The 27,820-nt window shown below is 60.1% G+C and overlaps 2 protein-coding genes across 3 annotated transcripts; both read right to left on the bottom strand.

Annotated features, from left to right (window-relative positions):
• Positions 1-1,450: 1,450 nt before the first annotated feature.
• Positions 1,451-9,485, bottom strand: TRIM11 (tripartite motif containing 11). 2 transcript variants are annotated; one of them, XM_028094969.2, is made up of 6 exons: positions 8,736-9,485; positions 6,713-6,808; positions 6,260-6,487; positions 3,462-3,484; positions 3,276-3,376; positions 1,451-2,813 (listed from the first exon to the last, which is right to left on the bottom strand). In XM_028094969.2, the coding sequence occupies exons 1-6, from the start codon at positions 9,141-9,143 to the stop codon at positions 2,266-2,268; spliced, it is 1,404 nt and encodes a 467-aa protein (XP_027950770.1). In that variant the 5' UTR covers positions 9,144-9,485; the 3' UTR covers positions 1,451-2,265. The 2 variants fall into 2 exon arrangements, with proteins under 2 accessions (XP_027950770.1, XP_027950769.1); XM_028094968.2 differs by having other exon boundaries at positions 6,260-6,490; positions 8,736-9,483.
• An 821-nt stretch (positions 9,486-10,306) lies between these two features.
• Positions 10,307-17,514, bottom strand: TRIM17 (tripartite motif containing 17). The gene is made up of 7 exons (XM_028094965.2): positions 17,180-17,514; positions 14,482-14,915; positions 13,582-13,677; positions 12,952-13,179; positions 11,585-11,607; positions 11,392-11,492; positions 10,307-11,041 (listed from the first exon to the last, which is right to left on the bottom strand). Exons 2-7 carry the CDS (start codon positions 14,908-14,910, stop codon positions 10,446-10,448), a joined length of 1,473 nt encoding a protein of 490 aa, XP_027950766.2. The 5' UTR covers positions 14,911-14,915; positions 17,180-17,514; the 3' UTR covers positions 10,307-10,445.
• Positions 17,515-27,820: the final 10,306 nt, after the last annotated feature.

Genomic DNA, 27,820 nt, shown 5'->3' with positions numbered 1-27,820 from the left:
GGGCTGTGTGTAGGGTTATTTCTGGAAGCTCTAGATGGCTGGCCACTTCCCACACATCCTGGCTCTGCACTTGCACCCTTGCCACATCCGCCCCCCGGAGCACGTATCCACCATGAGGCTGAAAACCAGTGGAGGGGCTCGTCAGGGGGTCGTGGAGGGGCTCACGCCTGCTAGTGGGGACATCTGTGACAGGTCATCACCCACCCCGCACATGGGTATCAGCTCCACAGGCAGGAGCTTGCATGCTGCTGGAGAAGTCTGTCCACCATCTGCAGCAGCGGATGGCACCCTCGGTCCTTGGAGGCAGGCAGTCAGGCCCCGTGCAAAGAGCAAGCATGTGAATTTCCGGTGCACCTTGTGACTGGGCATCACTGAAGTTTATTCTCGTTGTCCCTGCTGCAGGGTAGCAGGATGTGACAGCTGCAAGTGGCCCACTTGGGCAGGAGGATTAATGTGAGCTGGAGGCAGGTGAGAAGCAGGTGCCCTTCCTCTACCTCCCTAGGAGCGGGACATACATTTAGGTGTCCCTGTCTCCGCCCTGCACGCCAGGAAGGACTGCCGGTCACAGGAGAGAACTCTAGACCCTATCAGCTTGGACATGGCACCGGGGGACCCCACAGGATCCTACTAACTGGCCTTCGTCTACCACTGTTTACCTCCACGGGGCTGATGCCTTGAAGCCTAACACACCCCAACATGTGTCCACACCATCGTGTGCTGGCTGAACACATGTAAGCTGCGGTTCCAGGCTCCTGCTCTGAGGTCCTCATTTTCCTCGGGTCATCTCCCCCGGTACACGAGGTCTGGGTGTCGAGAACTTGTTTTTCTATTGTTGATCTCTCATCACGGGGCTCTGAGCTAAGCCCTCAGAAGGGAGCAGGCAGGTCTCCAGAGGGTCCATCCCGGTGTCCTGCATGTGGCCGTGTGCCTGTCTGCGCTCCTACCCACGAGGGTGTCCCTCCAGCTGGGTTTCCGATGGCCATCGTGCAAGTCCCAAACCCTCACGGTCCAATCTTGCTCCTGGGGAAAACAGCCAGTACCACCCAGATTCAGGGAGCGAGGCAGAGGGAAGTTGCTTGGAGAGAGGTGGGGAACTGCCAGAACCCAGGTCCACGGGGGGGAAATACTCGCCCGTGTATGTAATTTGAGGGAACTGTTGAAGACGGAACAGGGTGGTGTGTTTGTCTGTATATATAAAACAGGAAGAAGCCCCAGAATGGGAGAATGATTGTGTAACCAAGTACACGGGAAAGCACTCAGCTACTGGACACAAGGGCACCTGCAGAGTATTTTCAGGCTCTCTGAAAATACAAGAAAACACCTCCTGAGGCTGGTGTGTGACATGAACACACAGGAGAGCGCCCCTGAACCTGACCTTGGGGTCCTGCCTCTGCGTCACACACACCACCCCCCCACATTTCCTCCCCTCCCCCCAACTGCAAACAGTGGATTACAGACAACGGTTAGTTTATTTACTGTGAGAACAGTCCTTACAATAAATACAATCTAGTGGTACGAACAAGCTGGGGCAGACCTTTAGGGAGGGTGACGCAAAGTCTGAACAAAGCAAAGACAAATCTCAGACCCTGGTAGCGAGAAGGTGTGTGTGGGGGGGTGCTCTCTGAGGCCTCACCTGCCCCCAGGCTGGGCAGTAAGGACTGGGGACCAGGTATGCTGAGTTCTGGGGTCAGGAGGCCCCCCAGGCCAGCGAGGAGAGAACTGTGAGGGTGACTCCAGTTGGGGGTTCTCTGAGCAGCTCGCAGGGAAACCGGGGGGGGGCCTCTGTGCCTGCTCACCCCGGGGCACCAGGGACCTGCTCTATCTGAACCTCTGCAACAGGAGCCAGAAGCCCCCAGTGGTGTGTGTTCGGGGGAGGGGGGTGCTCGGGTGTCCTCCCAGCTTCCTCCGGCCTATCACCCAGTACCTGGGTACTGCAGGGCAAGCCCATCCCGCCCCCCATTCTCCAGGACGACCTGCACACGGGCGCGCGGGCTTGGAGCTGCCTCCTGGCCGCAGCTTTCTGGAGGTGCAGCTCCAGGGCCGCGGGGGCTGGGGGGGGCGCGCGAGGCTCAGGGCCCGGCGCTGGTGAACGCGGGTGTCTCAGCGCCCTCCGCCCGGACGACAGGACCAAGCCGGCCCCGCACACGCGGGCACACGCTTGCAGGAGTGAGTGCGCACCCACACATCTGCCGGGCACCGTGAGCGCTTCCCCAGCTCAGAGGACCGCAGGAGCTGCCCAGGTTCCCGAGCAGCTGGGAGGCCCCCTCACTGGGAAGCCAGCGAGTCCCCAGGCCCGCCTTTCAGCCTGCAGATGGTCATGGGGGTCGGGCTGCTGGACAGAGGCGAGAACAGGGCCCGGAGGGTCCCCGAGAAGGGGGTCTCGGGGAAGGCGTACAAGAGGGAGCCGTCGGTGGCGCTGTAGAAGGACAGATGTCCGGCCTCATAGTCCAGGAAGATGCCCACGCGCCGCGGTGGGTCCCGGAGGGGGGCGAAGGCCCGCTCGGAGGAGTTGTAGTAGCTGCCCAGGAACACCAGGATCCAGAACCCGTTGCCCGCGAACAGCTCACCCTTCTCCTTGCGGTTGGCGTTCTCCCTGCACACGCCCAGCGCCCAGCTGGCCCGCTCTCCCACCTCCACCTCCCAGTAGTGGCGGCCCGAGGTGAGGGGCTCCCGGCCCAGCACGCAGGGCCCGGGGTCGAACCGCTCGGGGCTGTCGGGCAGGGCCTGCCGCAGGTCCCCCCGCCGCACGCTCTTCCTGTCTTCCGACAGGACCAGCTCGGGGTTGGCGGTGTCGGGGTCCAGGGTCACGTCCCCTGCAGACGGAGCAGAGGTCGCCCCGTGAGCCGGCAGGCCGGCCCGCGCACCCCTGCCTGCGCGCTGAGCATGCCCCATGATGCTCCGTCTGAAAAAATCACCTAACGGCTTGCCCCCCCGCAACTGGGAACGTTCTAGAAAGCGGTCCGTGCTCCCCTGCGATGCGCCCTCCTTTAGAGGACTGAAGAAACCCCAGGGGCTTCCTACATCTACCTTCCCACACCCTTCAGTTCCTGGAGCCTGCGGCACTCCCCAGGCCTGGGGGGCACGCCGGCGCTCCGGCACCCCTCGGACCCCGGGGGCAGGGCGGTCGGGTCTCACCTCGGCCATCCCTGCACGCGTCAGCCCACAGCCCCTCCCCCCATGGGGGGTGTCTGTGAACCGGGAGCCTAGGTTCGCTCCTCCTGCAGACCCACCGGGGCCCCGCGAGCGCACAGGCGTCGGGACTACACGGCACCCACCTCGGAATCTGCGCAGGGCCTCCAGCAGCCCCGGAACCCTGCACACCGTCCTCATCTCCATGGGTACCACCTCAGGCGGCTGCAGCTTCACATCCTGGACCCTGCAGGGGTGGTGCAGGCGTCACCCCCAGGGCCGCCCCACCCTGCGCCCCGCCCACCTTCCCGGGGAGAGGCCGCGGCTCCTACCTGCGCAGGGTGTCCCTGATGTCCTGTGGGAGAGACACACGCGGCATCAGCGCCTGTCCCCGGATCCTCTGATCCGCCCCACGTCCCGGCCACCAGTGCCCCCAAACCCTTGTGCTGCCCGCTCTGCAGACACACACACGTGACGAGAACCCACGCAGGGGCTGTCCTGCCATGTGCAGCTCAGACACGGGGACCCTCCAAAGACTCTGGGCACGGCCAGCCCTGCAGACCTGCCCGCACTCCCTCAGCACACTCAGAGGATACAGCGCCTCGGCCCCCGGCTCACCCACCCAGAGTCCCCAGCACCCCTGGGTGGTGGCACAGGCGGGAGGGGTCCTGCACCCCCAGCGGGGAGCCATGCCTGTGTTGGCCCAGCGCTTCCCGCCTCCCAGGGCTCACTGGTGCCTGGTCCCACGCACCTGCCCGCCTGCCCTCTCGGAGCCGTCGACTCACACCCACCTTCCAGGTGAGGCCTCTCCACTTGGATGTTCTGCTCTCCCATAATGACACATACAAGCCTTTCACTCAGCGTCACAAACTGACCGTGTCCCTCGCATCAAAATGTTGGAGGCCCAACCCCCCGGAACTCAGAATGAGGCTGTATTTGGAGATGGGGTCTTTACAGAGGTGGTTAGGGTATAAGGTCACTAGGGTGGTCCTGGATCCCGCATGACTGGAGTCCTTACCAGAAGAGGGGATCAAGGAACAGACAGGCCGCCGACCACGTGAGGACACGGGCAGGAGAGAGGCGTCGGAGGAACCAGCCCCACTCACGCCCAGATCTGTGACTTCTCGCCCCCAGGACAGGGACACAATAAATGTGTGTTGTTCAAATCTCCCAGCCTGTGGTATTTGTCAGCAGCCTGAGCTGACTGGGACATTCAATTACTTAGAACACTGGCTATTGATGGGAAGACCAAAGGCTTTGGTCTTCTTAGAACCCCTGAGAACAGCAGGTACCTGGCCGGTCCACACCGTCAATCACAGGCGGCCCATCTGCGGTGATTTTACCCATGCACCAGCCATCATGCCAGACCCCAGGGTGCAGAGGTAAGTAAGACATGGTGCCTATAGAGGGTTTCCCTCGAGGTGGGAGATCTGCACACACGAGTGATGGTCTCTGTGTGGGTTGGTTGGCAGGAGGGTACAAGACACATGAGGCCTCAAAGGAAAAGGGAGAATGCAGGTTTCTGAAGATACAGTGAGGGGGATAGTGCAGGACTGGAAGGGACATGTGCAAAGGGCCTGGGGCACAAGGAGCTTGGTGTGGGCAGCAGGCAAAGCAGAAACAGCCTGTCCTTGGTAGTTTTGTGGGGTGGGTGGCCCACCCTGGGGAGCTGGGAAGTGAAGGGGATAGTCCTGGTTGTCACAGGCCAACCCACTCCGGGACAGTGTGTGTGGACACGCCACACCAGACCCTCCCTGCCCTGAGGGTCCTGCGGGGGTCCTGACCTTAAGGACAGGGGTTGGCCTCCATGTACACCACCTGGCCCCTGGGGAGACACATGTTCCTTTAGGAAAAGGCTCTGCACCTACACAGGATGGCTCCAGGGCGAGCCTGGAAAGGAAGCTGCGACCCAGGGTGTGGCCTCCTGAAGTCACCCGAACCCTCACTTCCTCTGTCTGTGGGGGCACAGCCCCTGCCCACCCCAGGTGCCAGAACCTGACCCGGCCACTCCCTGTGGTGGGCCTCCGCCAAGCACTGAGGTCCGACTGTATGGGCACACCTGACCTCCCCTATTCCCATCAGTCAGTGGGGGGGAGGGGGCTGCCCAGGGCTGCTGTCCTGCCCCTCCACGCAGCAGACCCCACCTCTGCGCCCAGCACAGGCAAGGGGAAGCCCTGAGGCTGGGCGGTGGTGAGGAGAGGGGTGAGGGGGACTCTTCCCTGCAGCTAGCCACCCAGGCGAGGACCCCAGGTCAGGAGCGGTGAGCACGTAGGGGTGAGGGCAGTGGGAAGCAGGTAGGGGGCGGTGGCGAGCAGATGGGAGCAGGGAGGGGCAGCGGGGGCACAGGTGGTCACTTTTAGTATGAAATCCAAGAGTGCAGATGTCCCGCACACTGGACATCTCAGCTGAGACCCCAAATCACGTTTCATACAGACCTGAGGTTCTCATCTCACTTCTGGGGGCCACCCCTCCTCTTTCCAGGACCTCCACTTCCTCTGGCTTCTCCAGCACCACTCATTTCCCCTGACCTCCTTGGCTGGCCACCCAGACCCCACCTCAGTGACCACAGCCTACTTCTGCCGACTTCCCTCACTCCCCGCCAGACACTCGCCTGGGGTTCTTCCTGTTTCCCAGGCCGTAAACCGCCCGAGGTCTCAGCAGCGGTGGAAGGACCAAGGTCAAACCCCAGCAGGGCCGTCAAGAGCCTCTGCCTGGTCCCTGAAGGTCCGCTCAGCTCTGGGACTCAGGAGGGCCACCCCCGGTGGGAAGTGCCCTGGGCTGCGCACATAGCATCCTCACGCCTTCCTGGGGCAGGGGTCAGGAGCCAGGCAGAGCCTCCGGGCGACACGGGGCTGATGCAGGGCTCCGACGGGGCACCTGCCAGCCTTTCTTCTCCATACAGTGGACCCGAACCTTTGGAGCCAGCCTGGTGACCCATGGACCCTGGATGCCACCCGCCACGCAGGCCCGCCCGAGCGCGAACGGGCTCCAGGAGCGGCCCGCGAAATGCTGGCGGGGTTCGGGATCTGTGTCCACAACCACAGCTGCAGTCACACGAGGGGTACCTGCCCTGGCGAGCCTGCCCCCGCCTTTCCCGGGAACGCGCGTGCAGGCGCGCGGTGCGGCTCACCTGCAGCAACCCCAGCGCCGGCAGCTGGCAGCGCCCCTCCAGCTCAGCGATGAGCTGGGCCAGCTGGGCGCTCTGCTGCCCCAGGCGGGCCGCGCTGTCCCGCAGCGGGGGCAGCACCTCCAGCTCTTCGTCCTCCAGCCTCCGCAGCAGACGCCGCTCATCCTCCGCAAGCAGCCGGCGCAGCCGCTCGAACTCCGCCAGCACGTTCTGCCGCTGGCTCTCCACCATCTTCTGCGGGCGGGCGGACAGCACAGCTGAGGGCCTGCCCCACCTGCTCCCCGCGCCCCGGCCCACGGCCCGCCCCAACCTCAGCCCTGACGCGGGGTTTACGCAGGGTCCGGGACAGGGCTCCCTCCTCTTGGGCAGCGCGATGCTGAGGGCCGCAGTGTCCCTCCGCGGGGGCTCAGGTGCCGGCCACTCCCCACCCGCGACCTCGGGCTCGGGGCCACCTGCCTGCCACAAGGCACAGGTCTCCTCAGCCTGCGCCTGGAACAGCAGTGCATCCTCCATTTGCTTCCGCAGATGCTCCAGGGACTTCTCCAGCTTCCCCTGCGGGAAAGCGAGACCACAGTGACCTTTGCTGCGTGGGCCCGGTCCCTGCTCGCGTCAACGGTCAACGCCCGCAGAGCCTGAAGTCGGCTGGCGGGAACCACAGTGGTGCGCATGACCCGCGGACAACCTCAAATTAGCCAGCCAGGGCACAGCCCAGACACCCAGGCCCCTTGCCGGAATGCCGTCTCCTGACCTCCCCCTAATCCCAGCCCCCTTACTTCTCCACGCCTGCTCTGGGCTCTCTGTAGGCCCAGAGTGCAGCCCTGACTATACGCTCTGTCCGTCTTCTAGCTGGACCCAGGCCTGGGAGGTGGTGCTTTCGGGACCCAGCACCCCAGGGTATGCGAATATCAGGTGCAGCTCGCCCGGGGGGGGGGGGCAGGTAAAGACAGTCTGCTGGGCATCCCCAGGACGAAGACCAGCTAGGCGCTAGCACCATGAAGGGGGTTGGAATGTGCCACCCCCGAGTAGGCCACTTTTGACACAGGGACGATTTGGAGCGGTCACAGGAAGGGCCCTCCGCCCTCCTTTCTGCCTCCGTCTGTACCAGGAAGGGGAGAGCACTCAGCACAGGTGACTCTTCTACTCAGATAGCCCTGATCTTCCATCAGTTCCCCCCCACCCCAGTCCTTAGGTCTTCCTGGTGCTAGAAGCCCAAATCCCTTTCCTTTCTCTAGCCCCTGCTCCCCAGTTTATTATTCGATGTGAAAATGGAACATAAACTCAGTCCAACTGGGTCTTTCACTTCTTCTCTGTGAAGCCCCTTGTATCTATGAGATTGAAAAGACTAACATAAAACTGTACATCTTCTCACTTGTTACTCTGCCTTTAATTTGCAAGCCTCGTGGAGCAAACCTAACAGGTTAGAGAAAAAGGGTGTGTGCCCCCTACAATAGGAAGGGTAAGTGCTGCCCCAAGGGTCTGTATCGGGCCAGCTGGGGGGTGCCTCTGGAGAGCTGCTGGCCACTCTCTGCCCTCATGATAACTTTCCGCTCAGTGACAGGAGTGCGCACTTGCTGGGCTGACACAGAGGGTGGGGTATCCCGCACGTGTGTTGTGCCCTGGAGTCAGAAGCAAGACTATGAGATCTGTCACAACGAGTCCATTGATGCAGATCGGGTACCAGTTTGTTCTGGGTCCCAGAACTTGTTCTGTAACAGCGACAAAGTGGCCAAGCACTGACTCAATTGCCAAACCATGTCCCTGGTGCACCCCAGCACACACAGGCTCCTGGCCGGGAAGCAAATGCAAACCACATTCACAAAGCTAGAAGGGTGCCACCCAGGCACTCCATACCTCGGTTCCAGGAGTCCCGAGGTCCAGTGAGCAATGCAGATAGCGACCAGGGCAGTGTTTGCCCCGAGGCTCTCGGCAGTGGGGTGAGGGTGGGTTTGGATTTTAAAGAAATGCATTTCCTGAACAGACGGAGGCATCTCAGCCTAGAGTCAAAGCGGGGCTGATCCCTGGCATGTCGGATGGCAGAAGTGGCCCCAAGTATCCCACTCACCAAGCCTGGTGGCTGCAGCAACCCTGGCACCTGACCCCCAGGGCAATGGCTCCGTCCTCCACCCATCCTGGCCTGGCTGACTTCCCACAACCCAGCCTTGCCCACAACCCTCTGAGGGCTGAGGCCTGGTCTGTCTACCTCCCTACGAGACCAGCTACCTCTAAGGTTCTCCTCCTGCTTTCTCCTGCTCTGAGCTCCATCCCTGCCAATGGTCAGTCACACCTGCCCGGTCCCCCCAGACTCCCACCATGTGAAGTCCTAGCAGGGCCTGCGCCTCCCAGAGCGCGCCTCTCCCTGATCTCCGGGCTGGTGGCCCCGTCCCAGGAGGGTGCGGGTTTGGGACTGGCTGCACGCACACCCTCTGTACAGCGCCCCCCCCCCCCCGCCCCGCGCCTCCGGCCAGGCCCCGCCCCGCACCTTGAGGTCGTCGGCCGCGTCCTGCAGCGGGCGCACGCGGTGCGTCCAGTGCTCCCCCGAGCGCTCGCAGGCCGCGCACAGCAGGCGCAGCTCGTCGCCGCAGAAGGCGGCCAGCGGCTCGCGGTGCGCGGCGCACACGCCCTGCGGGACGGGCGACGGCGGGTGCAGGCGCCGCGCCATCTCGGCCATCTTGGCGAGCGGGCGGTTGGGCCGCAGGTTCCTCTGCGGGGACAGCTCGCGGCACTCGGGGCAGGCGTACGGGCCCTCGGGCTGGCCCCAGCAGCGCCGGATGCACTCGCGGCAGAAGTTGTGGCCGCAGTCGGTCATCACCGGGTCCGTGAAGTAGTCAAGGCAGATGGCGCAGGTGGCCTCCTCCTGGAGGTTGGTGGACAGGTCGGGGGCGGCCATGGCGCCGCTGGGGCGGAGGAAGGCGGCGCTCTCCGCCGGGTCGGGCGGTGGCCTCCGCCGCCGGGACTCTGGAGAGCGCGCGGGGACGCGAGGGCTCCGGAGACGCGTGGCGCAGGGCGCAGGGTGCGGGGCAAGGGGGGGTTCCGGGGGACGCGGGGTTCAGGCCACCTGAGGTCACGAGGTTCAGGGCACCGGGGGACTCGGGACTCAGGGCTCCGGGGACGCGAGGCGCAGGGCACCGGGGGTCGCGGCACTCAGGGCTCCGGGGACGCGGGGCGCAGGGCTCCCCGACGCGGACAGGAAGAGGAGCCGCGGCGGAAGCAGGAAGCAGCTGGTTTTTTTTTTTTTTTTTTTTCCTCCTTTGGAACAACCCGCTTTAGCCTCGGATTGGCCGCGGCCTGTCACGCGGCCCGCGGGCCGGACAGAATTGGAGGCTGTTCACCCGGTGACCTCGCGGCGGCGCTGCCGCTGCCTGCGCGCGCGCTGGTAGCTCCAGGTCACTGCTCCCTCGCGTCCGAACCAGTTGCAGGACCCGGGCCATCGGGGCGCCCCGCACGTTCACCGGGTTCCCCGCTCAGCACAGCGACTGCGAGGACGAGGGGGGCCTGAGGCTGCGGCGGCGAGCCCCAAGCCGTGCCCAGTGCGCCCCTGGGCCGGGCCCGATCGGGATGCGTGGAGGGAGGGGCTCGGCCTGCGGAGACTCTGGGCTGGTTGGGGTGGGAAGGCATACCCTGGGGGGGGGGATTCGGGTGCCCGGCCGGCCGCAGGCTTGTGAGTGCGCCTGAAACTGCAGAGGATGGCGGGTGGAGAGGAGTCTCTCCCACCCATGACCCCTACTCTGAATTGCGCCCCGGCTTGTGCAGCTTAAACTCCCTTGAGGTTTATAGGGATCAGTGTGGAAAGTTTCATTTTCCCACCACCCCCCCCCCACACACACACACACCCGCGCAAGGTGCAAGCATGGAATGTATGGAAGACAGAGCAGGTGGACCCTGGAAGTCGCGGCTCTACGTAGAATAACCCGAAGGACAGCAGAGCCAGTGCGCGGGCTCCATCCCTAGGTGGGCGCGGGTATCCCAGGGACAGCTTTTAAAGGCAAACACGCCACACCGCGCCTGGTACTGGATGTCCTTACTCAGAATCGATCCACTAGGAAACTCAGCGGCTTTTCAGAGTTTCCTTTATGAAACACGTGTGAATATCCTCTCTTAACATTTAACTGCTTTAATCGGGATTATATTTCATCTTTGTGAAACCGCCAGAGGTAAGCCTGGCAGGTGGCCTGCGCTGAGCTGGGCCACCTCACCTTCCCGTGAAACCAGGGCCACCCTCACTGCCCCAGCCTCTACCCCATCCCTTCACCCACAAGGTCACTGGAGAGATGACCATCTGGCCTGATTTGAGGGCCCCGAGGCAGAAGAAAGTTTGCAGGGGGCCGGAGAGTTCAGGCTGGGTGTAGGTGTGCAGGTGGGACCCATCCTTCAGGTTGTAGAAGGACACGTCCCCTGCCTTGAAGTCCAGGAAGACCCCTATGTGGCTGGGGGGCTCGGCCAGCGTGACAGGGGTCGGGGCAGATGTGACCGGCAGGTACTTCTTCTCCTTGCACAGCTGCACCACCCAGAACCCGTTTTCAGGGGACTTGGGGACCCTGTCCCTGCGGCTCACGTTGTCCCTGCACACGCCCAGCGCCCAGAGTGCGTCACCGGTGAGGTTCATGCCCACCTCCCAGTAGTGCCTTCCCGAGGAGAAGGTCTCCCGGCCCACCGCGCTGGGGTAGGCCAGGAATCTGTCCTTGCCGTGGGGCGCGCCCTCCAGTGGAGTAGTCAGGTAGCGCTTCTGGCGGCTCTCGTACAAGAGGAAGTAGGGGTATGCGGTGGCGGGGTCGGGCACCACATCCTCTGCAGACAGGCCAGGGGCCATGGCAAAAGGGGGCCGGATCATCCCTGCCGTCGCTGACCATCCCCTAGGCCTCCCCAAGGCTGAGTCCAGCGGTGAGCCTGGGTCCCTGCGTGGGCCCCTACCCCACCTGTCCGTATTAGTGGTGCTGAGGAGATGGCGGTCAGGGGGCGGTTTGGGCATCTCCATCTGTGTCCCCATAGGAACAGAATGGAGAGCATGGCCCTGGAGCAGAAGCTCAGGGCCCAGAGCGTGGCTGTCCATTACGGAACGGTTGCCCCAACTGGGGGCTCCCGCTGAGTGACTAGGGGCAGGGCGGGGAGTAGCCCAGAGCACCGGGGCCCCTGCTTACCTTGAAAACTCTTGAGCACCTCTATCTGCCTGGGGACCCTGCAGACCGTCCTCAGCACGGTAGGGGTGGCCTCCGGGTACTGAACACTCAGGCTGTTCTTCCTCCAGTGGACACAGGTCTCACTGTCCCCTCTGGCCCCACGCGGAGCCCCTCCCTGCGCCCATCACTGCCAACCCCGCAGGTGGCCACGTACCTGCTCAGGAGCTCCTTCATGTCCTGAGAGACAGGGAGCAGGGACGGAAATGGGCAAGGCCTCATGAGGAATGTGGGGTGTCATGGCTGCATTTCTGGTCTGCAGAGCTAGAAGGGCTTTATGATGTTCCCCTGGGGCCCCGTACCCACTTTCCAGAGCGCCACCCTGCCGTGGCCGCACACAGGAATCCACCTCTGGCCACGAGGCCCCCTGCTGTCCCCCTGTAACTGAGGGCGCTGGACGCTATCCCGCTCACGAGGGGTGCTGAAGGCATGGGGCGGCGACGGCGGTGGGGGCACGTGACCGGTGACCATCAAATGGGGCCTTTTGTACTTCAGACGTCTGCCTATTAGCCTGCAGACCAGCCGCTTTCTAATGGAAGACAAAACGTTCCCCAAATTTTGGGCAACTAACTTGTCTGCAGCAGGTGGCTCCCTGGGCCCAAGGCCCACGGGAGCTCAGGACGACAGACAGACCCTGGGACCGACCCAGGCAAGCAGGATGTCCAGCGCTTTGCAGGCGGCATCTGCCTCTGGTGTCTGAACACGCCTGTGCGTGTGTGCGAAATCTTATCTGTTGCCGTGGATCCCTGTGCTTGACAACTTTCCCACGTGTCGGCCACTGTCACCCCCCGCCGTCAGGGCCTCGCTGGGCCAGTGAGCCCTCGCCCCCCTCACCGGCCGTGGGCTAGGAAGCGAAGTGACACAGTCTGCGGGCCTGGGGCCTGGACAGACTGTCCTCCAAATGCATACGCCGGGGCCCTAGCCCCCAGGGCCCCAGAAGGTGGCTGTATTTGGAGATGGGGTCTTTACAGAGGGGGTTACAGTACAGTGAGGTGACTAGGGTGGGCCCTGACCTCAGAAGATCGGTGTCCTTGCAGGAGGAGGGGTTTAGGACACAGACACACAGAGGGACTGCCCTGTGAGGACACAAGGAGGAAAGAGGCCTCGGAGGAACCAGCCCCGCCCACACCTGGAGCTCAGACTCCCAGCCCCCAGGACAGGGAGAGAGTCTGTGTGTTGTTGGAGCCTCAGGCCTGTGGTCTTTGTTATGCAGCCTCAGCTGACTGAGTCAGAGCCTTCCCTGTTGATATTTGTTTTGCAGTCAGCAGCCCTGACCACACCTGGGCTTGAGCTCCTCCCCCACCAGCCAGGTGAGCGGGGGTGCTGAGGGCTCCCCTCCCCCACCAGCCAGGTGAGCAGGGGTGCTAAGGGCTCCCCTCCACTGCCAGGTGAGCAGGGGTGCTGAGGCTCCCCTCCCCCACCAGCCAGGTGAGCGGGGTTGCTGAGGGCTCCCCTCCACTGCCAGGTGAGCAGGGGTGCTGAGGGATCCCCTCCACTGCCAGGTGAGCCGGGCGTCTGCCCCACCTGCAGCATCTGCAGGGGTGTGTGCTCGTCCCTGTCTTCCAGTGTCAGCAGGAGCCTCTCCAGGGCATGGCTCTGCTTCTCCAGTGTGGCTGCGCTCTCCCGCAGCCTGGCCACTACCTCGCCCTCCTGCTTCAGGGCCTGGAGGAGGCACTGCTCCTTCTCGAGCAGGAGGAGGCCCATCTTCTCAAACTCCAGCAGGATGCGCTGCCTGTGCTCATTCACCTTCACCTGCCGGGGGGCGGGGGGGGGCAGCGGATGTGAGGCACCACCTGGGGACCTGCTGCCCCAGGTGTCCACTCTCTTCCTGGCCAGCCGCACCCACCAGCTTGGATGCTGGCAGCCCTCCACCCCAGGGCCCTGACGACCCCCAGAAAATGAGCCATCCCTGGAGGGGTGGGAGTGTCTGTGGGGTACCAGGCGGGGTCCCAAGCAGCAGCATGCGGCCATGCGCGGGCCCTCCGTCCCCTGTCTGTGACGCGGCCAGCCTGGGCCAAGCACACGTCCTGGATCCTGATTCTAGCGGGCCCTCCGAGCTCTGGGTGTGTTCTCATCCACACAGGACAGCGATCTCCCCCCGCCCCCCACCCCATGGGGCTGCTGTGTGCGCACACCCCAGCCCCCAGCACCTGCCTGCCACTCGGCCAAGGTCTGTTTCTCCCTGGCCTGCAGCTTCCCCAACTTCATCATCTCCTCCCGAAGGTACCCCATGTCCGCCTCCAACTTCAACTGTGGGACACAGCAGCATGTGGGGTCAGGGCCCCTCACACCCTGGCATCTGGACGGCATCCCCTGAAGCTGCACCCCCGTCAAAGAACACCGTGAGGGGGTGCTGGGGGTGGACACACGCCACCCAAAACGTGCCGCTTTGCAACAGTTATTTTGGGCTGGAACCAATCGAGAAGGAACAGCGGCAAAAAGACACCCTCCCAGGGCTCGCCTTTTCTGACTGAGCACCCAAGCTTCTGAGAAGTGAGAGGAGCCATGAATCCCCTCTCCTGGGAAGTTTTATGGCCGAATAGGAAGAAGGACCTGTACAGGCGCCAAGATGCACCTGCACTAACGCTCCTTCTTATCCATGAGTTTCCCAGTATTCAGTGCCTGTGGCGGTTTGCATGTACCCTCCCAAGGTCATGTGCTGAATCCTAACCCCAGCCCCACGGTGTGAGGATGGGGGCGGGGAGGGCGGGGCGGGTGCTGAGGCCCCGAGGGTGGAGCCCCCAGGAGCGGGATTAGTGCCCTCCAGCCTCCCGCCCAGTGAGGACACAGGGCAAAGACTGCCCCCCAGGAACCAGGGCGCGCTCTCTTCCCCAGCGGTGCTGGATCCCTGACTGGATGGACCCGGGTAGGGCCTTCTTCAGCCTGGACTCCCGAATAACCGTGGCCTGGCTGCCCACGCGGCTGTGGGAGCACACAGACACTCGCCACGCGGTCCCACACGTGGGCGGCTGCTTATGGTAGCCTTCCCACCTGCCTTCGGACACATGCACTTGGCCCCCTCCCGCATTCCCCTGCCCCCAGCCCCGGATCCACCTTGTACTCCTGCACCGCCTCCTCGATAGGGACCACCCTATGGGGCCGGTTCTCCCAGGACGCGCTGCAGACGACACAGATGGGGCTCTGGTCATCCTCACAGAAGAGTCTGAGCAGCTCCTGGTGCACACTGCACAGGTCCCGGCTCTGGGAGGCTGGGTGCTGCCGCACCATCTCGGCCACCTTGGTCGGCCCTCGGTTGGGCCGCAAGTTCCTCTGGGGCGACAGCTCGCGGCACTCGGGGCAGGGGAAGGAGCCCCTCCACTTCCTGCCCCCCTTCCTGCCTTTGGCCTTCTCCCAGGTTAGCCGGATGCACTCGCGGCAGAAGTCGTGGCCACAGGTGGTCATCACGGGATCCGTGAAGTAGTCGAGGCAGATGGAGCCTGTGGCCGCCTCCTGGAGGTTTCTGGCAGGGCCCAAGGCATCCATGTCTCCTGGGGAAGGGATACAATGTCCCTCACACCCTCCTCCAAGGAGCCCTGTCTTTGGCTGGCCCCACCCACGTTAGGGAGAATCATGCTAAGCTGGTTTAGAGTGCCCCCAATATGTATGACCTATTTCCTTAGCCCCCCACTGACCTGTCTAGAGCAAGAATCCTGTTAGGCCAGTCTGGCAAGAATCCCCCTCCCCATGGCACCTCTTCGTGATTTTCCATCACTGACCTGCCCCCCCCCCCCCCCGTCTGCTCTTTGGCCATAAATCCCGACTTGTGCCCCCTATTTGACATGACCCAGTTCTCTGCAGGGATCTCTTTCCGCCTATTGCAATAACCCTGAACAAAGTGTTTCTGCTGTTCTAACTCTGGACCATCTGTGGTCTTCCTTGACAAGGTGTTGTGCAGAAAAGACAGTTGCGTGTGCATGCATGCCCAGAACATAGACACATGAACACAGGTGCAACCGCAACTGTGTGCGCACACCCCACACACTGAGGCATGCACACACGGTATGCACACATGCACCCACACAAAGACTGCTCACATGCACAGGGCACGTGCACACGCACACATGGTATACACGCATGCGCACATACACACATGCACAGGGCACGCACACACGGTATACAGACATGCACAGGGCACGTGCACACATACACACACATGCACAGGACACAAGCACACGCACACATGGTATGCACACATACACAGGGCACGTGCACACGCACACACGGTATACAGACATGCACAGGGCACGTGCACACACGCACACGGTATACACATGCACACATATACAGACATGCACAGGGCACGTGCACACACGCACATGCTATGCACACACACAGGGCTCATACACGCGCACAGACTTTGGCCTGCCACTACCCCTGACCTCATGCCCTGGAGGTCCAAAGCCGCCTAGGCGGGTCACCGGGGGCTACTGGAGCCCTGTCAGAGGCTGGATTTGCACATCATTCCTGGGCTGCACGCCCTACCCCAGCCCCAGTTTCTGCAGTCATCTGAAGGGGTGGGGGCTGGGTGCCTCAGACATTCCACGGTCCCTGACAGGGGTTTCAGTTTATCTGGAGCTGTCTCTGCAGAGACTTTGGGGTCAGTCTCGCTCTCAGCTCTCAGCCACCCCGAGGTGCACTCCTGCACACCCAGCAGAAGCAGGGGAAAGCGCGGCAGTCTGGTGGGTTGGGGGTCCGGCTCCAGGGGGAGCCCGGGTCAGTGACGACGGACAGGCCACCCTCCGTCCTTGCTCCTCTGTAAATGCGGGGGTCGGGTGGGGAAACCAGTTCGCCGTCTGCTTCCACTTTGTAACCACCTTCAAAGCGGGGTCTGCTACTGGGCCAGCAGGGCACGCGGTCCCGACCTGAGCCTCAGGGCCCACAGGGTGACCACCCGCCGGCCCCGGGGTCTTGAGGAACTGGTACTTACCGGGGAGGGGGCCGCGGGCCGCACCTCGAAGGGCGTCCGCAGCCAAGCGCGCAAACAGCGCCCGGGAAAGCCTGCGTTTGCGTGCTGACGACCATCGGAACGATGGCCACGGGGGCGCAGGGGGCCGCGGGGGGCGCAGGGCTTTGTGGCGTCAGCAGGGGCGGGGGCGGGGGTGTGAGTTGTCAGCAGCCTGAGGGTGGGGGCGGGAGCCTCTTGACAGGCAAGGGCGAGCGCAGAGTTGGCGGGGGTGGGGGGGTCGGAAGTAGGGGGTTCTGGCAGCGGGGGTGGGGGTGGGGAGGGCATGGTCGGGACTGGATGGGGAGACGGCATGGGCCAATCCGGAGGATCTTTCTAAGAGGTAGGAGAAAGGGGGGTGTGGGCCTGCGGGGTGAGAGGGGAGCCGGATATGGATCCCCAATGCAGAAGACTAGAGAGGAAGAGAGCAAGTCTGGGCGTTGGGCGAGGTGAAGGGGTTGAAGGGGTCTCTGCAGGGGAGTGGGTAGATGAAGGGGGTCGCGGGGGGTGGCAGCAGGGTGGGTGCCCCATTGGGGGAGATGAAGGGAGGGCGCCCCGTTGGGGGAGGTGAAGGGGTCGCTGGGTGGGGGAAATGAAAATGGGGGTCGCGCCGTTTGGGGAAGTGGGGTGTCTGGGGGGAGATGAAGGGGGTTACCCCGTTGGGGAAGATGAAGGGGTCACTGGGTTTGGAGAAAATAACAGGGATCGCCCCGTTGGGGGAGGTGAAGGGGTCGCTGGGGGGCAGATGAAGGGGGGTCGCCCCGTTGGGGGAGGTGAAGGGCTTCTCAGCCAGGCCTGCAGCGGACCTACCTCTCTGGTGGTGGCTTCGCTAGTGGTCGGAGCCGGCTAGAGGGGAGGGGGCGGCATCCAGATCCAGGGGTAGGGAAGGAGGGGCCAACCGGAGGGGTGGGGGGGCTCCAGGCGGGGTCGACCCCTTGGGGTGTTGCCACCGCGGGAGGTGGCTTTGGCGGGTCGCTGCCCCCAACCCCGACCTAGCCCTGGCTGGTGGCTGCATGCCCTCAAGTCCTGGGTCCTGGGGGAGCGGACAGATGAGGGAACTGAGCCTGGGCCCCCACAGGAGGGCGGGAAAGCAGTTGTGCGGGTGTAGACGCACGCTGGAACCGTCTGGCCGCTCATCCCGTGTGTGTGTGAGTGTGTGCGCGCGCGCGCGCGCGCGCGCCTGGGCAGTGCAGGGAGGAGGGGCGACAACTTGCTGATTCTAATCTCCCCTCCAGGAGGCCCTGACCCCTCTGTTGTCCTTTCCACCGGAAGGGCGGAGGGTTCTCTTTCATTTTAGGACATGGAGTCCCAGAATGTTTAAAACTTTAATTAAAATTTTCAGGAAAGCACACAAGAAAGCAATGGATCCCATACTAACACCTTTTAGGGTGGTTGCTGTATCTGTCGTCCTGTCTTGTCTTGAAGGAAGAATGTTTGTGTTGTTTGCGCAAACCCCAGACACCCCTGCACTCACCTCCACCTGCTGCTTCCTGTAGGGCAGGAAATATCTGGAGCTCCCCCCCCCCCCCCCCCCCCCCCCCCCCCCCGGTTGCACTGACAGCAGACCGAGTATCCGGAGAAAATACTGCCTGTATTTTGCATGCATTGGGAGCCCGCAAAGGAACTAGCCGGCTTGTTAAATGGTAGAAGGCGTTTCAGAACATGAGGTGTACGCCGGACTTAGTAGGGGAAATGGAGGGGAGCAATGGCCTCTATGGGTCCAATGAGCAGGTCCGTCTAGGAAAGGCAAGTGGGTTTTGAGGAGAACGGGAGGTAAGAAAGCTTGTGATTTTGCTCGTCTGTACAGCTATGGGTGGTCCATCTCCTTCGGGTGGGAAGCCGCTCCCAGAGGGGTTGAGGGCAGCCTCACTTCCCAGACCTTGCTTTTAGTCTAACAAGCGACGCTCCCAGGAGGCTTTCTTTTGCATCTGTTGGATCTCAAGTGTCTTTATCTTAAAATAATGCGGCGATTCTGGGGTCTGGAGTGGCCCCCACACTTCCCACACATCTCCAAAACTGTGTTTCTTGCATAACCACCACACACAGTAATTCCTTGTTGTATTTGCCCTCTGGTCCTTGCCCAGACTCCACCTGTTACCTCAACACTGACTGTTAAAAAAGTTGGTTTGAATCAGGATCCAAACAAGGTGATGAGGTCTTTTAGGACTTTAGATCGGTACTGTTGCTCTTCTTTTTCTTACGTACTTTTCCTCATCCTTCATCATCTAAATGCCGGTGACTGCAGGCCTCAGGGCAGGTGCCCTATGAGTCTGTCACCTTGCTTCTTTAGAGTGTTCCTGATGTTATCCCTCCATCCTGGGAACGCCTTGCCAAAGGAGGTTTGCTTTATTTTTTTAAAAGATTTTATTTACGTATTTGAGAGAGAACACATGAACAGAGGGGAAATGCAGAGAGGAGAGGGAGAAGCAGACTCTCTGCTGAGCAGGGAGCCTGATGCGGGGCTCGATCCCGGGATGCTGGGATCACAACCTGAGCTGAAGGCAGACACTTCACCATCTGAGCCACCCAGATGCCCCTAGGGAGGTTTGCTTTAGAGCTGAATTTTGCACCAGGGCTACACAGTAGGATCCCCCCCACCCCATCTTGCCCTGGGATTTTTTTTTTTTAAGTAGGCTCCATTCCCAGGGGCTCTAAATCATGACCCTGGGACCAAGACCCGAGCTGAGATCGACTCAGATGCTCAACCGACTGAGCCACCGAGGTGCCCCAGCCCCCTGTGTGGGGCCGGCTCAGAATCTCTGCAGAGGGGCCTGGTACTGCTGTTTGTAAAAATCTCAGACAGCATCTCACTGGAAGAACAAACACAATGAAAAGTAAGAGTTTTGGGTCTCCCTGTGGAACATAAGAGACTCCCCCACCTTTCCCCTTCAGAATTTCTTTTTCTGTCCCTTGAAAATGCATGCCAATCTTTTCAATGGCTGAAGAAAGACCTGGGAACATCTCAGGGGCGCTCTGATTGGATGCTCATTCAACAGCAAACTTGCTTTCTCCTCGCTCTGTGTGGAGACGTTCTCTGGGTTGGGAGGAGATTTCATGGTATGTCATTATATTTCTGTGTCAATAACGTGCCACCACAGTCGGAACTGGGCTGGTTCTGGACGTGATCCGATTCACTCAAAGATTTGGATGTTTTGTTTCTGTCCACATTTGCCACTTTTAGTCAGAGAAACAGAAACACAAAATTAAAGCCTGAAAGGAAATATAAAGTTTCAATTGTTGATTTTTGTGCTTTTAGAGCATTTGTTCTTCTAAGGTGTAGGCAAGGGAAATCTTCCTCTCTACCCTCTTAGGTTCTAACCCTGAGGCCTGTGAATTAAACAGACAAACCACAGACTAATAGAGGAAAAGCATATGCAATTTTACTTGATGTTATTTTTTTACATCCCTGTGGGCTTCATAGTAAGATTTCAAAAACCCAAAGCAACAGACTCGGGGGCTTATATACAATTTTGACAAAGGGTGATCTATTGTGCAGAACTGACAAGACAAAAGGGAGTTTGGGTGGTAAATGTATGTGGGGAAACCAACTAAATCAGCGTTATTTAATAATGTTGGCTTATGCAGACTCATCTGGGTGCTGCCTCCATCTCTGGTGTTAGGGTTATTCTCCTTTTCCTGGTATAGGGATGGTGGAGACACCTTCACAAGGGGGATTTATGTCTTGTTTTAGGCAGGAGAAGGGCAGAAAGCTCATCCTGTGTCTGCTTTTTCTCACTTGCCTTCGGCTCAAAATCGTCCTTATGCCAAACCGGCCTTTGTGGGGGTGACATATTTTGATCCCCTTCAGAGGTTATAGTCAGAGGTGAAGTGGGCACTAAGTAAAGGGGGTAAAGACAGATTTTATTCAGCACTATTGCAAGAGGGGAAAGATGCAGAGACTACGACTCAGCTGAGCTGCAAACACAGCAGAGATGGCTGGAGATTTGGACCAGCAAGCCGAGAGAGGGGTCAGCTCCAGCGGGATGCTAGAGACGGGGTGGCTTGTAAACAACAGAAACGTATTGCACACAATTTTGGAGGCCGGGAAGTGCAAGATCGAGGTGCTGGCAGATCCAGTGTCTGGTGAGAGCCCAATTCCTGGTTCACGGACGGAGTCTGCTCCCTGTGGATGGGGCAAGGGTGCTCTCTGGGGTCTGTTATAAGGGCGCTAACCCCATCGTGGGGGCTCTATCCTCAGGGCCTCGTCACCCCCCAAAGCGCCGTCCTCCAAAACCCATAACACTGGGGGTTTGGTTTCAACATCCGATTTTTGGAGACGCAGCCTTCCGCCAATGGCATTGGCCCATCAAGATCCTTGCCCTGACAGAGATGCACGAATATGTCAGAAGTGGGGGTTGAGGAGCTAGATCAGGCATCAAGGAGGGGGGGGTCTCACCAAGTGGACTCAGCAGGATTCTTGCTACAACTGGGCTGTGCAGGGTTGGACACGGAAACCCACGGAGGAGGTCTTGAGGAGGCCAGGGCTCAGAGGAGCCTGGCTGGGGGTTCAGGAGAGTCTTTGTGAGATGAAAGCTTGAGCTTGCACTAAGATGCCCTGCGGTCTGTGGGAGCGGGGGGGTATGTGCACACTCTGCAGTGACGTCCGGGGCCACCGGGGGAACCACCCGCATTCCTGTATACCTTAGGGGCAGTATTGTATGGAATAAAGCGTGGAGGAAATTGAACTACGTTCAGTGTCACTTTTGGGTGTCATTTCCCCAGAGCTGTGGACTCTTGGTGTCAGATGGGGCCCCGGTGGTCCAGCCACCTCGCAAAGCAGGACCCTTTGTGCATAACCCTCACAGTGGGCACCCGGCTCCCAGTGAATGAGATGCTTGCCTGTCCTCTCTCAGGAATCTGGTGGGAATGGTCTTAGGTCAAGTGCACAACCGTGCAACCTCAAGGCCTGGTTCTGGTTTCGCCTGTCTTCTTCTACCTCATGTTGTCCTTCTAATGTCTGGAGGTCTCGATTTTTTTTTTTCAAAGATTCTTCATTTATTTGAGAGAAAGAGAGAGAGCACAAGCAGAGGGAGGGGCAGAGGGAGAGGGAGAGGTGGACTCTCTGCTGAGCAAGGAGCCTGACACGGGACTCGATCCCAGGACCCTGAGATCTTGACCCGAGCTGAAATCAGACGCTTCAGGGACTAAGCCACCCAGGCGCCCCTGGAGGTCTCATTTTTGTTGTTCACCCCACACCTTTCTCCCGACCCCTCTCTACCAGATTATAGCCCCAATACCTGCGTTGCTGTCACCATTTCCTGCTGATGTGATTGTTTTTATCTACTGTTACCAGAGAACCTGCTGTATCTGTCAGGATTTTATGGCCGAAACAAACAGTCCTGCATCCCGGATGCAGCAGATAGCCACAGCAAAGGTTACTTCTCACTCACTACATGTGCACCATGGGGCCTTGTAGGGGAGGGGGAAATCTTTCCTTCTACCCTCTTATGTTCTGTACCCGGGGTCTGTGAATTAGACAACAGCCAGATTAATAGGTGAGAAGGCATACAAATTTTATCTTATGTTTTTAATTGTCTGTGTATGGGGACTTCACAGAAAAGAAGTGAAAACACAAATTGGCCTCTATACCATTTTAACAAAAGCTGATAAGCTGTGAAGTACCAAAGACTTGTTCATGCAGACTCATCTCAGTCCCATCTCTGGTGATGAGAGTCACTGTCCTCTTCCTGGCACAGGAGAGGGGCACCTTTGCAAACAGAAATTGTCTGTCCAAATAGGAATTTCTGCTTTGCTTGTAGAGAGAATAGGCGGGAGGGCAGAGAGCTCCCCCTGTATTTGCTGTTTCTCAGTTGCCTTCAGCTCAAAATCACCCATCTGCAAAGTGGTGTATTGTGGGGTCTCACATCCTGATCCCCTTCAGTCTCTTGGTGATTGCTCTGCAATGCGTCCTCATGCTGGAGGCCAGGTCACGGCCTCTACCATGGGATGGGGGTCACCAGCAAGCAAAGCCAGTTATTCCAGAACATGTAGGAAGGTTGGTCCTGCGACTTAACGAGGGCGCAGTTACTCTGAGGCTTTGGGACCCGAGCCACAGGCGCTGTAGTGACGGCTGGAAGCGTCTGTTTGGGTCTCTGCTCCTTCCCACATCCCCGTGCGGACAGCTGAGACCACGGAGCCTTCCCTGCCTTGGGGTGTGCTCTTACCCTTTTCTGGGTGACCCTCTTCAGGGCAGAGAGCTGCCCGTCTGTCCAGTCTGCACCCTCTCCCCCCGGGCAGTGGTGGGCATGGGTCAGACCTCTTTCTCGGGGTAGTTCTAGTCCCCACCTGCCTCTCTTCTTGTGGACAGGGTCACCGGACCATTGGAGGCAGTTCCCGGTCGGGCCCGTCAGACAGGCAGGGGCAGGTGCACAGCTGGAAAAGCCTGGAATCCAGTTCCTGGCTTCCTGGACCAGCCTCATGCAACAAAAAATGCAATGACCCACGGCCCTCCGAGGCTCACGCCTTTCAGTTTATCCCCCAGAGTGAGAGTGAAGGAAGTCTCTCTTGCCCCCACACCTAGAAACTCCCGTCTAAGTGGCAGGGAGAAAAAGAACTAATTCTAATGCTACTTTTAAGTGTAAGGATAATGTATCCGTCAGCTGAGGGTGCGTAACAAAGACCACAGCCTTGGCGACTCCAACAACACACGTACTGTCTCCCTGTCCTGGGGGCTGGGAGTCTGAGCTCCGGCGTGCGTGGGGCTGGTTCCTCCCGAGGCCTCTCTCCCCGTCATGCACACAGGCTTGCTGTGAAAAACATGCTTCCATGTGTTTCACAGACTTTCAATCCTCTGCTTCACTTCTGATCCCCAAATGTTGTAGGGGGAGGGGTGCTTCTTTCACACCAAGCAAGCCTGTGACAGAGGCGGGGGGCCTGCAGTGTGACTCAGCTCTAACCATCTATGTGGGGAGAGCATCAGACCCCACAGCTTCAGGGTTCAGGCCCACTGCCCCCCCACTGCAGATGCCAGTCCCAAGTGCGGGGTCCCCCGTGCTCTGACCTGCTGGCTACAGATCCGAGGTTCCCATGGCCGCCTCCTCGGGTTCCATTAACTCGCTGGAGTGGCTCACAGAGCGACATTTCACTTGCTGGCTTCCCAGCTTGTTGCAAAAGGCACGAGAGGATATGAATCCGCAGCCGCAGCGAGATCTGGAGTGGTCCCGCCTGCAGGAACTTTTGTCCCCGTGGAGCTGAGGGTGCACCACGCTCCCTGCATGTGCATGCTTTCTTGTCCCCCGGCCACAGCTGCCATCGTCAGGGGCTTTCCAAACTCACCTCATCGACACACTCAGGTGTGGTGGGCAGGGGCTTGCTGTAAATAGCAAAAGTCACCCTTATCACCTGAATCACAGAAATGTCTGAAGGGTTTGAGACTAAACATATTTATTATAAGCCACAGTATCACAGCTGTCCTCTCTCCATAGCCTCACGTGGGCGTCCCTCTGTGCGTCTCTGCATCCTAATCTCTTCTTGTAAGGACATCGGTCCTATGAGATTAGGACTGACCATAGGGACTGCATTTTCTCTTATGAACACTTTAAAGGCCCTATCTCCAAACACAGCCTCGTTGAGTTCCTGGGCGTTGGGGTGCAGCACAGGGATTTTGCAGGGTTTGGCGGTGCCCACAATTCGGCCCATCACAGACAGCGGGCACACTGAGCCTCCGTCCCCTTACTTGGACTGTCTGATGGGACTTTCTGACCGTCTTCTGGACCAGATGCTGCTGACATGCTTATGTCCGGGGCACAGACGCGGGAAATGGGGAGCATCTCCCGCAAGGACCGCAGGACAGGCTCAGTGGGTTGGTTGGAGATGGACCGTGGGGCTGGCCGGCGATCAGGAGTCGTCTGCTAACTTGAAACCCTCCTGGGAACGCCACGGGCACAGCCTGAAACTGGGCCCTGTACTCAGAGGGCAAGGAGACACCCCGGAGACGGGCTTGCAGACGACAGTCGTAGGAGGCAGAGGGAACTCACCAGGCTTGTCTGGGGCGGCAGCAAGGCCAACAGACCCCCACGGCAGCCTGCCAAATCTGACGAGCTTGTGAAGAGGCCTTGACCGGGCTCAGTGACCACACCACGCAGGTGTCTTAACCGCTCCCCGGCGTCTGAAGGCTCCGTCCTTGGAGCAGCCCCTGCGGGCGGGAGAGGCAAGTGGAACCCACACTCTTAGGACCCAGGGTGGTGAGAAGCCTCCGAGCGCCCGGGTCCTGCTCTCCGCTCGATAGGTGGTCACGCCGTTTTTACGTCATTCCCCAACGCTGCCCCTTAGGAAGGGCCGGTGAGGAGGCCAAGAGGAGGGTCCCCTGGCTCCTCTGGACTCTCCGATCAGGAAGCTGAGCATGCTCCCTGCCATACCCCAGCCACAGTGCAGCCCCAGCTCCTTAGGTCCCCCGTCCCCGCGGGAGCACCACCCCCCAGGAATCTTGCCGAATACACCTGCTGTGCCCTCCCCTCCGCGATGCCCGTCCGGGGCTCCGGGCCAGGACTCTTGTTTCCTCTGGGGATTGCGAGAGTCCCTGCGGCCCATCCTTTTCTTTCAGTGTGGCAGGGGATGCTCTTCGCCAGCCGGATGTCCTTGGGCATGATGGGGACGCGCTTGGCGTGGCTGGCGCACAGGCTGGTGTCCTCGAAGAGCCCCAGCAGGCAGGCCTCACACGCCTCCTGCAGGGCCATCACGGCCGAGCTCTGGAAGCGCAGGTCGGTCCTGAAGTCCTGCGCGATCTCGCGCACCAGCCGCTGGAACGGCAGCTTGCGGATCGGGAGCTCGGTGGACTTCGGGGAGCGCCGGATCTCGCGGAGGACCACAGTGCGGGGCCGGTAGCGGTGCGGCTTCTTGACGCCCCCGGCGGCCCGCGCGCTTTGGCGAGCCACCTTAGTGGCCAACTGCTTGCGGGGCGCCTTGCCGCCGGTCGACTTCCGCGCGCTGTGCTCGGTAGGTGACTTAGCCGGGGCGTAGCTAAACTACTGAACCCGGGGCTGCTGCAGCTCGCCTACAGCTGGCACCCCGGCAGCGCCTGCTTTTATAGAGGCTGCAGCCTCCCCATTGGCCGGCCGCTGGGTGGCGCGATGGCAGGCTGCGCTGTGATTGGCCCGCTGCACGCTCCGCTCGGCCGCCTGCCCCTTATCTGCGCCCGGCGCCGGCGTGACTGCCAGTCGTGTCGGGGTCTCGCAGCGGTCGGACGAGCTTGTTCCCGCCCTCGCAGCAGCGGGGCAGGGTCGGGCCACGTGGCCGCCGGCGTCGCCTCTCCCCACACGGCTCCCTCCTTTCTCCCTCAGCACTCCCCCTGGCTCCCGAACGCTCCGGGGGCGAGAAGAACCTTCTAGAAGTGTGCCTTCTGCGTTCGGCCTTTCCATGGTGACAGTGTTGAATTTTCCCAGCCGCCGGTGAAAGGCCCAGCACAGGGCTGGGCACAGACCCTCCGCGTCCCCATCCTTCCCTCGGGGGTGATTAGTGCGCTGCCCGTGCCCACAGCTGGACCCCAACGACCCCAACAAGGTGCTGCTGCGCCCAGATTGGGTTCAGTGGCCGTGCTTCCCCAGGTGCTGCCCTCTGGCCCCTCCTGGGGCCTGGCCCCCCAGCCCCGGGCGTCCCCCTGCAGCACTCGCTGTTTCTAGTCTGTGCCCTCCTTCCTGTGAGAGAAGAGCCCACATTGCCCAACACTTGCGGACCCCAAGTTTACGGCCCACGGGTGGGCCAAATGTGCCATCCCAAAACGTGCAAGGTCCACCCCAGGGTAATTTTGAGCTAAAGGCACTTGGAAATGCAAGCAGATGCAAGGGGAGAGCTCAAAGCCCTCGTTTTCTTCCCGAAAGCAGAGCTGAGATTCCCATGTGAAAGCTGACAGGTCTACAGCTGCGGAGAAGAAACATTTTCATCATCCCGGAGGGCAAGTGAAGACCAAAGAGATCTCTGCACACACAGACCTTGTTGACAGAATTCCGATCTTCCTTAGGGCTCCCGGGGCATCTTAGCCACTTTCCTACAATCGCCTCTCTTTGTTCAACCCAGTGTGAGAGCATGTAGGTTTTGCCCCTTCTGTGGGTCATTTCCTCGCGAAGGTTTCTGTGTTCTAAGAAAACCTAAAATGCCTGGGGCATCTGGGTGGCTCGGTTGGCTAAGTATCAGACTCTTGATTTCGGCTCAGGTCATGGTCTCGGGGTCACGGAATCGAGCCCCACCTGGGACTCCACCCTCAGCATGGGGCCTGCCTGAGAGTCTCCCTCTTCCTCTGCCCTTCCCCCACCCCCACACTTGCTCGCTCTCTAAAATAAAATCTTAAGAAAAATAATTTAAATGCTTTTGTGAATCTGTTTTTTTGTTTTTTTTTTTTTAGAGCCCCTACTGAAGCCTAAGATGAGTAGAGGAAAGACTTTTCCTGCCCTGTTGCAAGAGTCTTCTCTCCTCCCTTGTACTAGTCCTTTCAGATAAAAGTCTCTCCTTACTAAATCTGGGCTGTTTTTAGTTGGTCATGATTGTCACACAGAATCTCTGCCGTCGTCCCCAAGTCGGGTCGGATTGGCTAGGCGCCAGGGAGAAGAACTGAGGGACCGCCCCAAGGTTGCCTGGCCTATATGGTGTGGGTCTGACACAGTCAGAAATAGGGAAAGAGAGCCCATGCTTTGAGTCATTTGACCTTGGCCAATGTATAGCTTCCCTGGGAGCCCAGAAGCAGGGCCCACACCCTTGAAAAGCTGAGAATTTCTTTATCACACGTAAAACCTCTTTTTAGGTGGTTCCGTTAACAGTTTTAATGATCTCGAGAACTGAGTTTCCCGTGGTTCCTACTCAGAGGTGTCAAGGCCCAGGGGGAAATCATCCCCTAGGAAAACTCCCCAAGAGGAGAGAGATCATCTCTCTGAGGACAGCCGCAGAGGCAAACATTCCCCCCGAGGTTCTGGCTTGTCTAGGACACGTGCATTTTATGGATGAGGGTGTGTGTGCTCTGTGCATACATTTGGTGCCAATCACTGCGCTGAGGAGAACAAAGGCAAGAGAAAAGCTGCTATGAGGAAACCCCCTTACAGCTTGTAGCCCCCTGATAAATCCCTGAGTGGGCCAGAGCGTGACCTACAACTCTCCAGGAACTCGCGGATGCCCTAATGTCGACGTTTTATCTGGGACTAGAGACAACCTTCTCTTGACGATAGCCAGACCTCTGGGGTTCCGTAGACCTCACTTTTAGCCCACAGAACTTCCTTAGAAACATACGTTATCTCTACCCTCCCTCCGCACACTGAAAAGTAGTCATCAGCCACCCCTGCCGCTCTTTCTGCCCGTGGGTCTTGTCCCTGTGCTTTAAGATAAACACCTTTGTCCACCAAAGACGTCTCAAGAATTCTCTCTTGACCATCGCCTTTGGTGACCCCGCTCCAGCTGTTCAGCCTCCCTCCTGCGTCTGAGGGAATCCCTCCCTGAGCTAGAACATCCTTTCCTTGCTCTCACCACTCA

The sequence above is a fragment of the Eumetopias jubatus genome, unplaced genomic scaffold (genome assembly GCF_037043125.1).
Source record: "Eumetopias jubatus isolate StellerSeaLion01/CBP00866 unplaced genomic scaffold, mEumJub1_p1.0 scaffold_30, whole genome shotgun sequence".
NCBI classification, from domain to species: domain Eukaryota; kingdom Metazoa; phylum Chordata; class Mammalia; order Carnivora; family Otariidae; genus Eumetopias; species Eumetopias jubatus.
This window is presented reverse-complemented; position numbering and strand designations above follow the sequence as displayed.

Excerpts from the sequence above, each read along its gene's own strand:
- TRIM11 (XM_028094968.2), bottom strand. The coding sequence starts at position 9,143 with ATGGCCGCCCCCGACCTGTCCACCAACCTCCAGGAGGAGGCCACCTGC. Across the intron at positions 3,377-3,461 it reads ATCAGGGACACCCTGCGCAG|GGTCCAGGATGTGAAGCTGC; the intron begins GTAGGAGCCGCG and ends CCACCCCTGCAG. Across the intron at positions 2,814-3,275 it reads GGCCCTGCGCAGATTCCGAG|GGGACGTGACCCTGGACCCC; the intron begins GTGGGTGCCGTG and ends CTCCGTCTGCAG.
- TRIM17 (XM_028094965.2), bottom strand. The coding sequence starts at position 14,910 with ATGGATGCCTTGGGCCCTGCCAGAAACCTCCAGGAGGCGGCCACAGGC. Across the intron at positions 13,180-13,581 it reads AGACCTTGGCCGAGTGGCAG|GTGAAGGTGAATGAGCACAG; the intron begins GCAGGTGCTGGG and ends GCCCCCCGGCAG. Across the intron at positions 11,042-11,391 it reads GGTGCTCAAGAGTTTTCAAG|AGGATGTGGTGCCCGACCCC; the intron begins GTAAGCAGGGGC and ends GCCTGTCTGCAG.